A 13,316-nucleotide genomic window follows, 5' to 3' on the forward strand; every position below is an offset into this window, starting at 1 on the left:
TTCAGAGCCGTGTCTCTCAACTATCTTCTTAGAATTTTAGTCTGTAGCAGTTTGCAGTCCCAAGTACAAGGCTAGCTTAGCCTCTCCAAAGCTGGGATAACTCATCTCGATTGGGCTGGTCAGCCATTTGGAATAACACTGGAAATCATCGCCGCTACTGTTGCTGATGCTTGCTTGTTAAGCTCTGGCAACCCATCCTACTTTCTCTCTCTGCTGTCGCCTAACAGATGGCAAGCTGTTTTTTTTTAAGTTGCACTTTAGAGTTTAGAGTTATGAAGTTGTGTTGTATAAATCAGGCTAGAAAATGTTCATTTGGTTTTGAGCACTTTCCTGGCTGCTTTTCCGGGACAAAAACTTTCAGTGCTCCAAGAAACTATTGGCAGGTTACAGCGCTACAGTACATTTAACAGCAGGGGGATTTAACACTTGGACTATTTTGTCACATGGTTACAATTCATTTATAAATCTCATTTTCCACGGTAATAAATCCTTAAGGTTACACCTATTATCTCCGCTGCAACTGAACTGTGTATTTGAATTGTGTAAGGTCGGCCGCATTAAACGAGTCGTTGACAGAATAGGTCAAACCACACACTCTTTTGGCAGACTCTCAACCACAACTGAACAGCATGAGATGCTGAAATTCTTGGAATCACTATTTGTGTCCCGGTGCACTGCTGTGTGTGAGAGGCACCCTGTGTGCGAAGTAAAATAGCCTTTTCAGCAATGCAAAAATCTAATTTCACTTGCTGTTGGCCATTATTGTAAAACATTATTACCTGGATCAGGTTTGCATTTTTGTTTGCCACAGGAAGAAACCTCCTCTGCCATGGCTTTATAGCAGGGATGGGCAACTTTGATGATAGAGAGGGTCACACAAAAATGTCCTCGCTACCAGAGGGCCAGATTGTGACCGTGCACTTCCACCAGTAGCCTACTGCAACACCATCACTCCAAATTATAGCTACTAATTTGATGAAAAGGACGCTAATCAAAGTTTATTATGCCAACATTTATATTTTTCATATTCAAATGTAGTAATTCTTCCATTCAGATGACACCAGACACTTTGCTCTAGCTTTAAAACAGCACACTACAGCAATTTGATGGGGTACATCACCCAAATATGTCATATATATGTAATCTATTAATCAGATTAGTAATGTTGCATGTGCAATGTGCATCCTGGATAATAGTTTGTTACAATAGCGTTAGCTCAATTGCTAATGTTAAACAGTATGTGGATGGACAATGCTAACACCATTAGCGCCATCTGGGATGTGCAGTAAAATAAAAACACAGATTTGGGTGGTCTAACCTAACCTAACCAAAAACGTCCACCTTGTAAAAAAAAAAAAAAAAAAAAAAAAAGACCCAGGGGCCACACTGAGTGAGGTCAGGCCCGCCCTTGCTTTATAGTAATAGAGGTGATGTTCTCAACCCAGTTGGGGAACTTGCCCACGAGGGATCTCAGGAATCACGTCGTAGACGTCCGTCTACTATATCCTTCTCCACCATGTGGCAAGTGACACTGATGGTACCTGACACACTGTTTTTACACTGAATGCACCCAAGTCCATTGACTCCTATTTATTCAGGTGCTGATGGAGAGAGAGAGAATCATGCCTCTCTTTCTCTAACTGAAAGTGAGTGGCCCTGAAAAGACCTGAAGACCTGTCCATGCAGAGAGAGAGAGAGAGGGGCACACACACACACACACACACACACACACACACACACACACGCGCGCGCATCTGTGAGTGAAGAGAGGAAGAATGTTTCCTGGAGTACACACTTTGCAGGAGCCCCTCTCTGCACACACGTTTAACGGCCTCTCTCTCCCCGCTTATTATTCAGTCCAAACAGGCTGTGAAGAGCCGGTCTGAATGCTGATGGGGGAGCCGGTCTGAATGCTGATGGGGGAAGTGATCTCAGAAACGTGAGCTGAGAACAGGAGTGGCAAGGGACACATTGCCCCCTGTAATGCAGGCTTGCTGCAGCCATCCACATTCACACTAGTCCATCTCCTGCGCCAATTGAGTGCAATTGAACAGGATATCCATTATCTCAACCACAGCCCAGCTTATGGGGCTTTCCCAGACCAGTGACAAAGATTGGGTGGGAAAGTGGAGGTTGGAGATGAGGATCGGATTACACTCGATTCGCCCGTGTAAGAGCCGGGGAACAGGAAAGAGGTCCTCAATAGAACAGGGCTAAAATGTGTTGCTGCCCTGGGTAATGACCCTAAAGAGGTTTTGCAAAATCTCACACTCAGCAAAGACTGCAAATTGGAGTTAGGAAGGCTTTGTCTTTGTCGTACTACTCGACACGCTTATTTGCTGTTTTAAGTAAATCTATTATGAATTATGAACCAGATGCTAAAATTAAACATAGCTAAGTAGCTAGCTAGTTGGCAGGGCCATGAGTGGCAGTTGAAGGGAGACCTGGTGACATTGACTACGTTTACATGGACACAATATTCCGGTTTTTGCCCATATTCGGAAAGTGACAATATTCTGACTAAATGAATAATCCACTAATATTCCCGTTTACATGCAGCCATAGCTCGCCCTCCCCGACACGTGAGGGAGGGGGGGGAGAGAGATAGATGCAGGTAGGCAGAGTTTTTTGGTTGAGAATAAACAGAGGATCACTTGGTCCATTTCAGGAGCTTGCTGCTGAAAGGTTTGGCATTGCACATCCAAGGCTTTCATAAAAGTAGGCTAGGCCTACGTTATTACCTCGCAGGCTCCCAAGCACTTTGGACTTCCGTGGGCACCACTCGATGTTTCTCCTCTCCTCCCCATCAGAAATGTGGGCTTTTCTTTTCGTATGCCAGAGATGACAGATTATATGATTATATCGCCTCTTCTAGCGCTTTCTAGCACACATCAGTTGACCACAAACGGGCAACATGCGTCGCAAACTGCTGTAAAAACCCTGATTGAGACGCATATTCCGAATGCGCTGTATACATGATCAAAGAATCCTCCTAAAACCTGAATAATACTGGAATAACCCACGTCTTAAATGGAAACTGAAAAATTCAGAAAAAGGCCAAATTCGGAAAATGCAACTGGAATATGCTGTTTAGACCTGTTTGTAATGGGATGCCAGAAGGATGGATGACTCAAACACCAGGGATCACATGGTGTACTTTAAAGGTCCCAATTCGTGCAGCTGTAACCTCTTAAAAACGTGTGTCTCTGGTCCATAAAACATGATTCTGGATTAATTTGTCGAAAATATAGCAACCCCGTTTGTTGTGACGGAGTTCTCACTTCCTCATCTCGTCGCTTCCCAAGAATGATCTGTTTCTATAATATATTCAGAACTAACAGTTCCCATTGGCCGCTGAGGGAGAGCCCGCCCCAGGCTCCCAGCGGCCAATCAGATTAGCGTCTGTGGACCAGCACGCTAGGTTGCGAGCTATCGCTAACTTAACGGTTGCTACGCTAAAGAGGACATCTCAAAATGCCTAGACTTACCGAATGCACCTCCGCAGTTGCTGGATCACGTACAGTTGGCGTCGCTCCAGCTAGAAGTGTTAATTTTGTGGCTATAGACAAAATGGTGCAGGTAGCTTGTGTGAGAGACCCGCGCAGTATGCTTGAGGACCATTGTGACGTCCCAATACCCCGTCTGGGGAACAGAGCGTTAGGGGGCGTGGCTTGAAGGAGACTGCAGGGGGAAGCTGGATAGGGACAAATCCAACTGTGGCAGTTCTGAGCTTGTGACCACTCGTTACAGGGAGGGATGACAGCAGTATATTATGCATTTACAAGTAAAAACAGCTTTTGCACGGAATGGGACCTTTAAAGTGTCATGCTATTTGGCCAATCTTGAACCAACTCCTGGTGTGGAAAACATTCTAGGGTGGGAAGGAATCGTGTCTAGAAATAACATGTAATGTTGAACCTTGTGTTGGAACTCAGAAACCAGCAGAGGAAGGAGACCCCGCAGAGGAAGAGCGCAGGGACTGTGAGGGGGTGTACTCTCTGTCAATCTGGTATTGAACAGGGAGCCAGTGAAGTTGGATGAGAATCTGCATTTTTCACCCCAACCATTGTGTGTCTAAAAGGCAGGAAGCAACACAGGTGCAAGCAAAACATTAATGAGGGGCCCCGGCACTGGGACACCTAAACAGTTTGAAAGTCGGAAACCCTCATTATGTTTTGCTTGCACGTGGTATTGTGTGTAATAGGGATGTTCATTTTGAAAATTTTCCAAAATCGATAATCGGTGAATATTAACGATCAATTATCGATCATCGATTTTATTAATACTTAGAAAATTTTCAATATTTTCAATTTTTTTTTTTTTTTACAAAATGAATGCCTATGGCAGAAAATACGAAAGACAACGTGTTCTCCTCAATGAACTCTTTATTTCAATGTGTCTCCTCTCCAACACTGCTGTCCCCGGCGCATGCCGGTGTGAATTTCCCATGTTTAAAACAGTTTTGTTGGCACAAAGGCCCGTGCCCAGCCAGAAAACGAGAGACTATATGAAGCTTCACCTCACGTTAGTCGGCTGTGCAATGGAGTGGGGCGAGGAGGAACGAATTCCACCCAAACCTAGTCAAATTTTTTTTTTTTTTTTTTTTTTTTTTTTTATAATTAAAAAATCGATCCAAATGCCACAGGATCGATTCCAATCCTTAACGATCGATTATCGATTTTCGATAATTGATGAACATCCCTAGTGTGTAACCTGACTCCATGGACAAATTGGTAATATTGGAGGTATTGGTGGGAACTGTTGACTGGTGAGCTGATTGCACAGGAGCAGCACTGGCTGCTTCACCTTTTTCGATAGTGTAATACTTCCGTGATTGTTTGCTTGGAGCCCGAACATCGTTTCAAATACCTTTCAGTGCCAGAGGGGGAGACAAATCATGGGAATCTTAGATTTCAGCTTTTAAATGTTGGTTCCTCCTCCCATTATTGCCAGGTGTTTTGTGATGCCTCGATCATATTCTTCAGTCCTGAAGAGACTGGAGGGAACTTAGTAGTAGTGATGTCTCCACTGTGACTGTCACTGTCACGCACGCAATTGTAATGTCATCACTGAGTGATGTCATCAGTCATGATGTCACCAGTGATGTCACTTGAGAAATTACACTCTAAAAGGTCCTTACATATCAAGAGCGATGCGAATATACGGCACTGACGTGCAAATAATCGCACGAAAAAAACTCTACCGATGTGTAAAGGACCTTTACTCTATTTAGGGCGTGATAGAGAAAATTTACATCACATTAGCCTTTATTTGGACAATCACTAGTTATTAATATATTCATATACATTTCCATTTTAGTTACAGTTATGACACAGACAGACTTCATATTTAGATAACCTGTGTACATACTAGGAATGTTCATTTTGAACAATTTCCATAATCGAAAATCGGGAAAATTAACGATCAGTTATCGATTATCGATAGCGTAATAATAATAAATATATATATATATATATATATATATATATATATTTTTTACTCTGGTCTGGTAATAACGTTGCGCGTTCTCGGCCAACTATAATGGCGATGCCGCTGTGTAGTAAGAATATCAGGCCATGTTCAGACTAGGAGGCCAAATCTGATTTGTGAACTTTAGTGACCTATAATGACTTTATCCAGATTGGTTTTATGAGTCTGGACGCTCCAAGTCTGATTTGTGTCACTTGTCCCAAACCACATATGGAGGTAGTTTCCAATCTGCTTTCGACTGATGTGACTTGAGTGCGGACGCGCAGATCCACCAAATCTGATTTGAACGTCACTCGCAACTCGTCATCAAATGCTTCTGCGCAGGAAAACCACGTCACCAACGTACGTATTTACTGACGCCCACGTCGTTACCATAGCAACCCATGCAGATAGGCTGTTTAGGTCTGGCCCCACAGATCCGACTTGAGAATCAGATTTGTGGAAGTGCGGACACACGGATAATGATGATTAATGACTTTATCAGTCATGTCATTCTGGCCAATACTCCACTTCTGTTATAGCACAGTGCATCAAAACGTTGAATTCTGGCCCCGTGTATAGCCTAATTGCCTTAATTACCTATGGCAATTAGGTTGTATTTGTGATGTCATCAGTCAGTCAAGCAATTGTGATGCCATCACTGATGTCACTCGAGCAATTGTGATGTCATATGTTTTCTTCAAGTGGTTCACTGGTTACCTTTTGGCTGTGGAATTCTATTCTCTAACAGGGCAGCTTAAATAATTTAAAGAAAGGCTGGTCAATATGCGGAAATTCAACAGAACATGTAGGCAGGTGTGTTTCCTCCTCATCTTTGTCACTGTAGTCTTGTATCGTGTGATGTATTGGGATGTATTCGCCTATTTTAACCATGAAAAGCTGGCGAAATGTCCCGAAACATCTCCTCTGCTGGTGGGTCCTCTAGAGGTGGAGTTCAGCTCTCCGGTCAACCTGGAGCAAGTCAGGAAGGAAAACCCAAATGTGGAGGCAGGCGGGCGCTTCCGGCCCGCGGACTGCGAGGCGCAGCAGAAAGTGGCCGTCATCATCCCCTTCCGCAAACGAGATGAACACCTCAAGTACTGGCTCTACTACCTGCACCCCATCCTGCAGCGGCAGCAGCTCGACTACGGAGTCTTCGTCATCAATCAGGACGGGGACGAGATCTTCAACAAAGCCAGGCTTCTCAACGTGGGCTACGCCGAAGCACTAAAGTACGACTACGACTGCTTTGTCTTCTGCGATGTGGACCTCATCCCCATGGACGACCACAACACACACAAGTGTTTCAGTCAACCTCGCCATCTCGCCGTCTCCGTAGACAAGTTTGACTTTAAGTTGGGATATTTTCAAATATTTGGAGGTGTTTACTCCTTGAGTAAGCAACAGTTCCAGAAGGTCAACGGCTTCTCCAACAACTACTGGGGCTGGGGAGGCGAGGACGACGATATGTACAACAGAATAGTTTACAACGGCATGTCCATATCGCGGCCCGAAGGAAAACTGGGGAAATATAGGATGATCCAACACAACAGAGACAAGCTGAACCCGGTAAACCCACACAATCCTGAGCGCATCAAACACACCAGAGAGACCATGCATAAAGATGGCATCAACTCCTTGTCATACAAAGTAGTGAAAATAGAGAAAGAACCGCTATACACCAACATCACAGTGGATGTGGGGCAACAACAACAAAAAAACTCATAACGGACAAGCCCGTCTTTTATTGTCACACGAACACCACAATACATGCATGCGGCCACAACACACTCATGCTGACGGTGGCCGGTGAAAAGTGTCCTCTGCATTTAACCCATCCAGGCATGTCCTTTCCTCCGAGGGGCAGGCCAGGAGCAGTGGTCGCTTTCTCGTACAGCGCCCGGTAGGGCTGGGCGATTAATCGAATTTTAATCATGATTACGATTTGGGCTGTCCACGATTATGAAAACAAGATAATCGACATACAACGATTTTGCGGCTCTTGTCACTCTCGTTCTGTCTTGTGTTGTAAATCGAGCGCACCCTTTCCTTTGCAGCGGTGTGCTCGGCCCCTCCCCCAAAGCCCAAAACACACACACACACCGCTCGAGTTGGGAATGACTGTCATGTGAACAGAGAGCCACTGCACTTCTCCTCCCCGCTTATTTCCGTGGTAGCACAAGAATAAGATGAGAGAAGTCACAGAAAGAGAGCCGCTGGTCGAGAGGAGAGGTAAAACAACGTATGTGGGGTGGAAACACTATGGTTTCGCCGAGTTTAAAGGTCCACACATCAAGAGCGATGCGAATATACAGCACAGAATTGCGATGCGAGTTTTGACCCACCTGTCAATCACAGCCACAGACTTGGAACAAACAGTGCAAGATATGCGCGGTCGTGGCTGCACCCCGCAACACAACCTATCACTTGAAATCCACTCACAAAGTGGTCTATGACCAAGCAATAAACGCTAAACGAACAAAAAGACAAAGCCCCATCTAGTTACTGCCACCGCATACAGTCATCGATTCAGGACACTCTTTACAATGCGACCGCATATTCAACAGCTAACGAGCTCACAGATAAACATTAACAATAGCCTATTATGAACCTAAACGACGTAAGTCGCTTTGGATAAAAGCATCTGCCAAATGAGTAATTTAATGTAATGTAAACGAACGTTACTAGTGTTCTCATTTGGTTAGATTTGAGGTTTAAGGACTACTAGTTCATGTTTACCAACATATTGAATGTAGATTAATAGTTGCAGTTGGTTGTGGCAGTTCACTGCAACATAGTAGGCCTATACTGTATATTTATTTTAGTTTTTATTTTATTTCTAAATCTTTGCACTTTTATTATTTATTTTCACTTATTTATTTTCAATTATATCTAAAATCCAAAGACATCCAATGTTAAATAAAAAGGCAGTGTAAATGTTCAATAAATTAATGATGTTCTCAATGTCAATGAGTAATCGTGTTAAATAATCGTGATCTCAATATCAATCAAAATAATCGTGATTATGATTTTTGCCATAATCGTGCAGCCCTAGCGCCCGGGGACCAACTTCGGATGTTGTCGTCACTGGTCGGATGACGATGACGATCTGATCTTCTGCATGTTTTTAGTGGGGGGGTTATATACGGAGGAACCCCCTGGGGGGTATGGGGAGAACATGCAAACTCCACACAGAGAGAAAGGCCCTTACGACGAGATAACCCACCTGGGCAGTAGGCACTGAAGATATGGGGGGGAACACAACCACAGCGCTCACAGTGTCCCAGGCGAGAATCGAACTCAGGACCTTCTGACTGTGAGGCGACAGCGCTACCGACTGCGCCACCGTACCCCTCGTATCCCCTAGGGATGCAGCGGTATGAGTTTTTGACGGTATGATAACCTTGGACAAAAATACCACGGTTTCGCGGTATTGCGGACCATTTGTGTTTTTACAATAGCTGAAATATTCCCATACAGCCGACGTCGTCTTTTTAGATGGGGGAGAGTTCAGGGGGGTCCTTGCGGCTCCTCTCTGCTGTGCTCTAGTCTAGGTAGGCATGCAGCCAGGGGGAGGGGCCAGCTCCTCTCTACTGTGCTCTAGTCTAGGTAGGCATGCAGCCAGGGGGAGGGGCCGCATAAGCTGCACTCTGCAAGCGACCTGAGCACTTTGTTTTGGGGAAACAGCTGATACCGTGGGGAAGGTATGACGGCAAATCTTAGTGGTTTTGATGCCGTGACGTTTTCAAACCACGGTATACCTTCAAACGGTATACCGCTGCATCCCTACTGTCTTTGTGGAAGAAGGGAAACGTGGAGGAGAGAGAGATGGTCACTTGGTATTCTCCATGGAGCCCTGCTGTCTCATCAGCTATCACTGCAGCCTTGATTCCAACGATGCTACCCCTCTCTCTCAATCTTGTCTCTCTCTCTCTCTCTCTGTCTCTCTCTGTCTCTCTCCCTCTCCTCTTATCTTTTATTTATTAAATCACATTTTAAATCAAATGTAATCATCCTCCCAGTTTCTCCTTAGCAGCGTATCTCTTTCAGCCCCTTCCATCTCTGTTTTCCATCCCACCGTCTTTCTCTTGTTGTTGTCTCTTCATATGCTCTTTCTTTCTAAGTCTTCTAGTTCTGTATGTGTTGTATCTTTCCATCTTTCTCCGCCGTACGGGTCGGAGTGTTCATGAATAAACTAGAGGAAGGGAGGAGCAGGTCCATTATTAAAGAGCTCGTAGTGGAACAGCCCTAATGGTTGTGGTCACTCCGATTAGGACTTCCTGTCAAACGGAGGCTCCTCTCACTCAATCTCTCATCCTCCTCTTGACTGGTGTTCTCGCCCTCTTTAAATCCTACCATCATCTCTTATCCTCCCTTTAGTGTCTGCTTTCTTCTTCATCCCCTTTTACTCCAAACTAGCTCATCTTCCATCGTCCATTAGGGACATGTGCCATACCAGAGACGGTCAATATCAGAGCGAGCCACCCCGACTTCCAGTCACTTCCTGTGTCTGTGCCACGGAGGTATCGCCACTGTCACGCCCACTTATGAGGCTGGTCAGCCAATGAAGTTTCATACCCTTGACAGACAGCCAATCACAAGCTGATGATGACCACGCCCATTTGGGAGACCAGAAGAGTTCCGTTCCTTATTCTTGGCGAAGCCTGCAGTGGGGTGTCTCCCTATATTAAAGGTCTCTGGCCAAGCTCTTCCCACACATTTCAGGAATCAGGCTGAAAGCATGGGTTTGGTTGCAATATCTCAGACAACACAAGGCGGGAAAATAACTTTATGATTCACTAGCTGCTGTGTCTGGTAGATTCCTAAATCCTATCAGACACATCTTTAAAAACAATCAATGTTAAAGGCTTAATCTCGCACATGGTTGGTTTGGAAAACATGCCAGTCACACATCCTGCCTTGCCACTTCTCGTTGAAAAAGATCCCCTTCCCCCCGGAGGCAGCTGATGTCTCTGCATGCTGCAGTGCATCAGCTCTCTTTATCTGTGTCTGCTGGACTCTTATCACCACCTCAGGAACTATCGAAGAACTGCCTCCTCCATCGAGGTCTTTAAAACAGCCCTTATAGGAGAATTTCAGTATTTTTCAGCCTGCACCCTATTTTAAAATGTGTATGAGTATAATAACTAAGTAATGTGAACGGAAATCTTTGAAATTGATGCATTATTGACCAAGATCGCTTCAGTTGGCAGCTGTTTTCCCCCACACGTCCCTACAGCACTAAACAAGCTTGTTTTGACCACTGACAGGATCCGATTATTCCAAAGGGATAGATCTTCCATACTGCTCACCTGGCGTAATCCAAGTCGCCACAAGCCCTGAGATGCCACGTTGACTTGAAAAGATGAACTCGTCATTTAAATCTGCACTGTTGCCAGGTGCTTGATGAGGAAGAACAAAAAAGGGATCTCCAGCTGTACATAATGGCTATATTTCAGCTAAAAACAGTGTGTGAACGTCTTTTCACAGTCAACTTGGCATCTCAGGGCTTGTGGAGGAGACCTGGATGTGGAGACCTTTTAGTGCAGTATGGGCATGTGGGAAAAGCGGCTGCCAACGGAAGCGATCTCGGTGACGTAGTGTGGACACCGTATTGGGCACCCCCTGCTGTTGGGTTTCAGTCCGAATAGACAGTCTCATTGCTCTCTCTCTCTCTCTCTCTCTCTCTCTCTCTCTCTGCCCGCTGCACTCTGTGGGTCTCTCTCTCTCTCTCTCTCTCTCTCTCTCTGCCCACTGCACTCTGTGGGTCTCTCTCTCTCTCTCTCTCTGCCCACTGCACTCTGTGGGTCTGGCCGGCTGCCCGACGTGAGCAGTTTGCTTGCAGCTGCTGTTTCCATGATATGCTAATGTAATCAGTGGGAGTGGAGGAGCTGTGTGTGGGGAAGTGGGGTGAGAGAAGCACAGAGCGCCCAGATGTCCGTTCCTCTCCTCTCTGTGGTTCAGAAAGTCCCAGTCAAGAGCTTTACCCAACAAGCATGGCACAGTCACTTTGAACGTTTGGGGTCAATTGATTTCTCTTTGTCTCCTGATTGGTTTGTTAGATCGGCCTGTTCTGACAAAGAAGGCATTGCTGGACTTAAGTGCCTAAGTGACACAGCTTTTGGTCCAGTGCATTAACCGTGTTCACTGACACTGACTAGCTAATGCACTATGATCTGCATAAGTGTTTGTTTTTTTTCTCTGGAGATTCAGGCCCTGTTTACACGGCGACGCTCCCTGCATAAAACGGCAAACTTTTTTAGCGTTAGTGGCGCCTATTGGGGGGTGAAAACGCCCAAATCTGAAAACAGGTCCCAGAGTGGAATTCTTGAAAACGCTGCCCCCTTACTGTCGCCGTGTAAAGTGGAGAAACGCAATTCAGGTGATGACACAGCCCCCCTTCGCCATGTTAGACAATGATAGGCAATAGGAACATTGAACTAGCCCAATACAGCCTTATGGCACAGCCATAAATGCATTGACATGATGACGTGATAACGATTTGCTAAAAACACAATCTGCGTTAAGTCCCCCCCACTAACGTCGCACATAGCCTATTAATCACTGTCTCCCGCATTGAATAATTGACAACTCACTGTCTGCGATGCATTTCTCCAAGTGAAGTCCCAATTGTGCTCAGGTCTTTTTTATGTTGCTTTACTGGGTTTTTATTCTGTAATCCAATCTGGAGCATGATCTGGAGCAGTTTATTAGGCTACCATTTGTGACTTCTGTGTCAGACGCGTGGAAAATGCATTTAAAAAGTTTTAAAAAGAAACAGACAGAATAGGGGAAGCTAGACGTTTTTACCTTCAAAATAAAAGCCGTATTTTATAACTGGGTAAATAAAAATCAGGGTTGTCGACTCACTGCGCGTTAAAATTGACTTTTAGTTGTCTGTGTTCTATACGTCTTCTGTGTATTTCCGATCACACCAAAAAAAACATTGCGACATGCATCAATAAGACTATTAGTTTATTTAATTACCATTAATGTGAAGGTTTTAACCAGAAGTTTCAATGTTATTCTGGCTCACTTGACGCTTTTGCGGCTTCAGTCAGCCTGACAGTCTGCACGCAAATCGTTATCACACCAGCTGTGTGTAAATACAAAATAAAATGTGAGGACGCAATGCTAGTTTGCCGTTTTATGCAGAGACGGTTGTCGTCTAAACATGGCCTCAGATTCTGTACCATTCATGGCTACTTTGTGGTGACACATTGATGTCACTGATGACATCATCGGGTGCTCGGATGTCACAATGTCTATGACATCATCAGTGATCACTCGAGCACTCGATGATGTCATCAATGACATCAACGTGTCACTCTCGGACAGAGATCGCAGACAGAGAAACAGACAGACAGAACCCACTTACTCACTTTCATCAGTGATTTGTCACTCGAGCAATTGTGATGTCACTGATGATGTCACAATGTCTATGACATGCAAAGTTGACCAATTGTGCGCTGAGTGATGTCACTCCAGCACTCCATGATGTGATCAGTGATCAGTCACTCGAGCGATTGTGATGTCATCATCAGTGAGTGATGTCATCAGTGAAGTTGAGCAATTGTGCGCTGCGCATGCCAATAGAGCAGGCTAGTTTTAAGAAAAATCCCATACAAAAACCCCATTGACTTTGAGTGGAGGGAACTGGAGGTGCTAACATCTCAGTCTCAGGCAGGTCTTTGCACTCATTCCTGCAGTACTCTATTGGCCTTAGCGAGCCAATTAGTGAGCCAGTAGCTCTACCAATCCACAACTCCTCTCTCCATTGGTCTTGCCTGCCTCACACTGTTGTAGAGTAGAATGCTAACTGATACATTTGTCTATGTGTCTATCTG

At 45.0% G+C, this 13,316-nt stretch overlaps 2 protein-coding genes across 2 annotated transcripts in view; both read left to right on the top strand.

Moving 5' to 3' along the window:
* Positions 1-13,316, top strand: part of gosr1 (golgi SNAP receptor complex member 1) — a 51,446-nt gene that overhangs the window by 18,056 nt on the left and 20,074 nt on the right. The window lies entirely within an intron of this gene.
* LOC310777352 (beta-1,4-galactosyltransferase 1-like) lies at positions 6,331-7,197 on the top strand (the record flags this gene model as incomplete). Its single annotated transcript, XM_083637686.1, has 1 exon — positions 6,331-7,197. The coding sequence occupies one exon, from the start codon at positions 6,331-6,333 to the stop codon at positions 7,195-7,197; it is 867 nt and encodes a 288-aa protein (XP_083493812.1).

The sequence above is a fragment of the Poromitra crassiceps genome, assembly GCF_964638095.1.
Source record: "Poromitra crassiceps genome assembly, chromosome: 5".
Lineage (NCBI taxonomy): Eukaryota > Metazoa > Chordata > Actinopteri > Beryciformes > Melamphaidae > Poromitra > Poromitra crassiceps.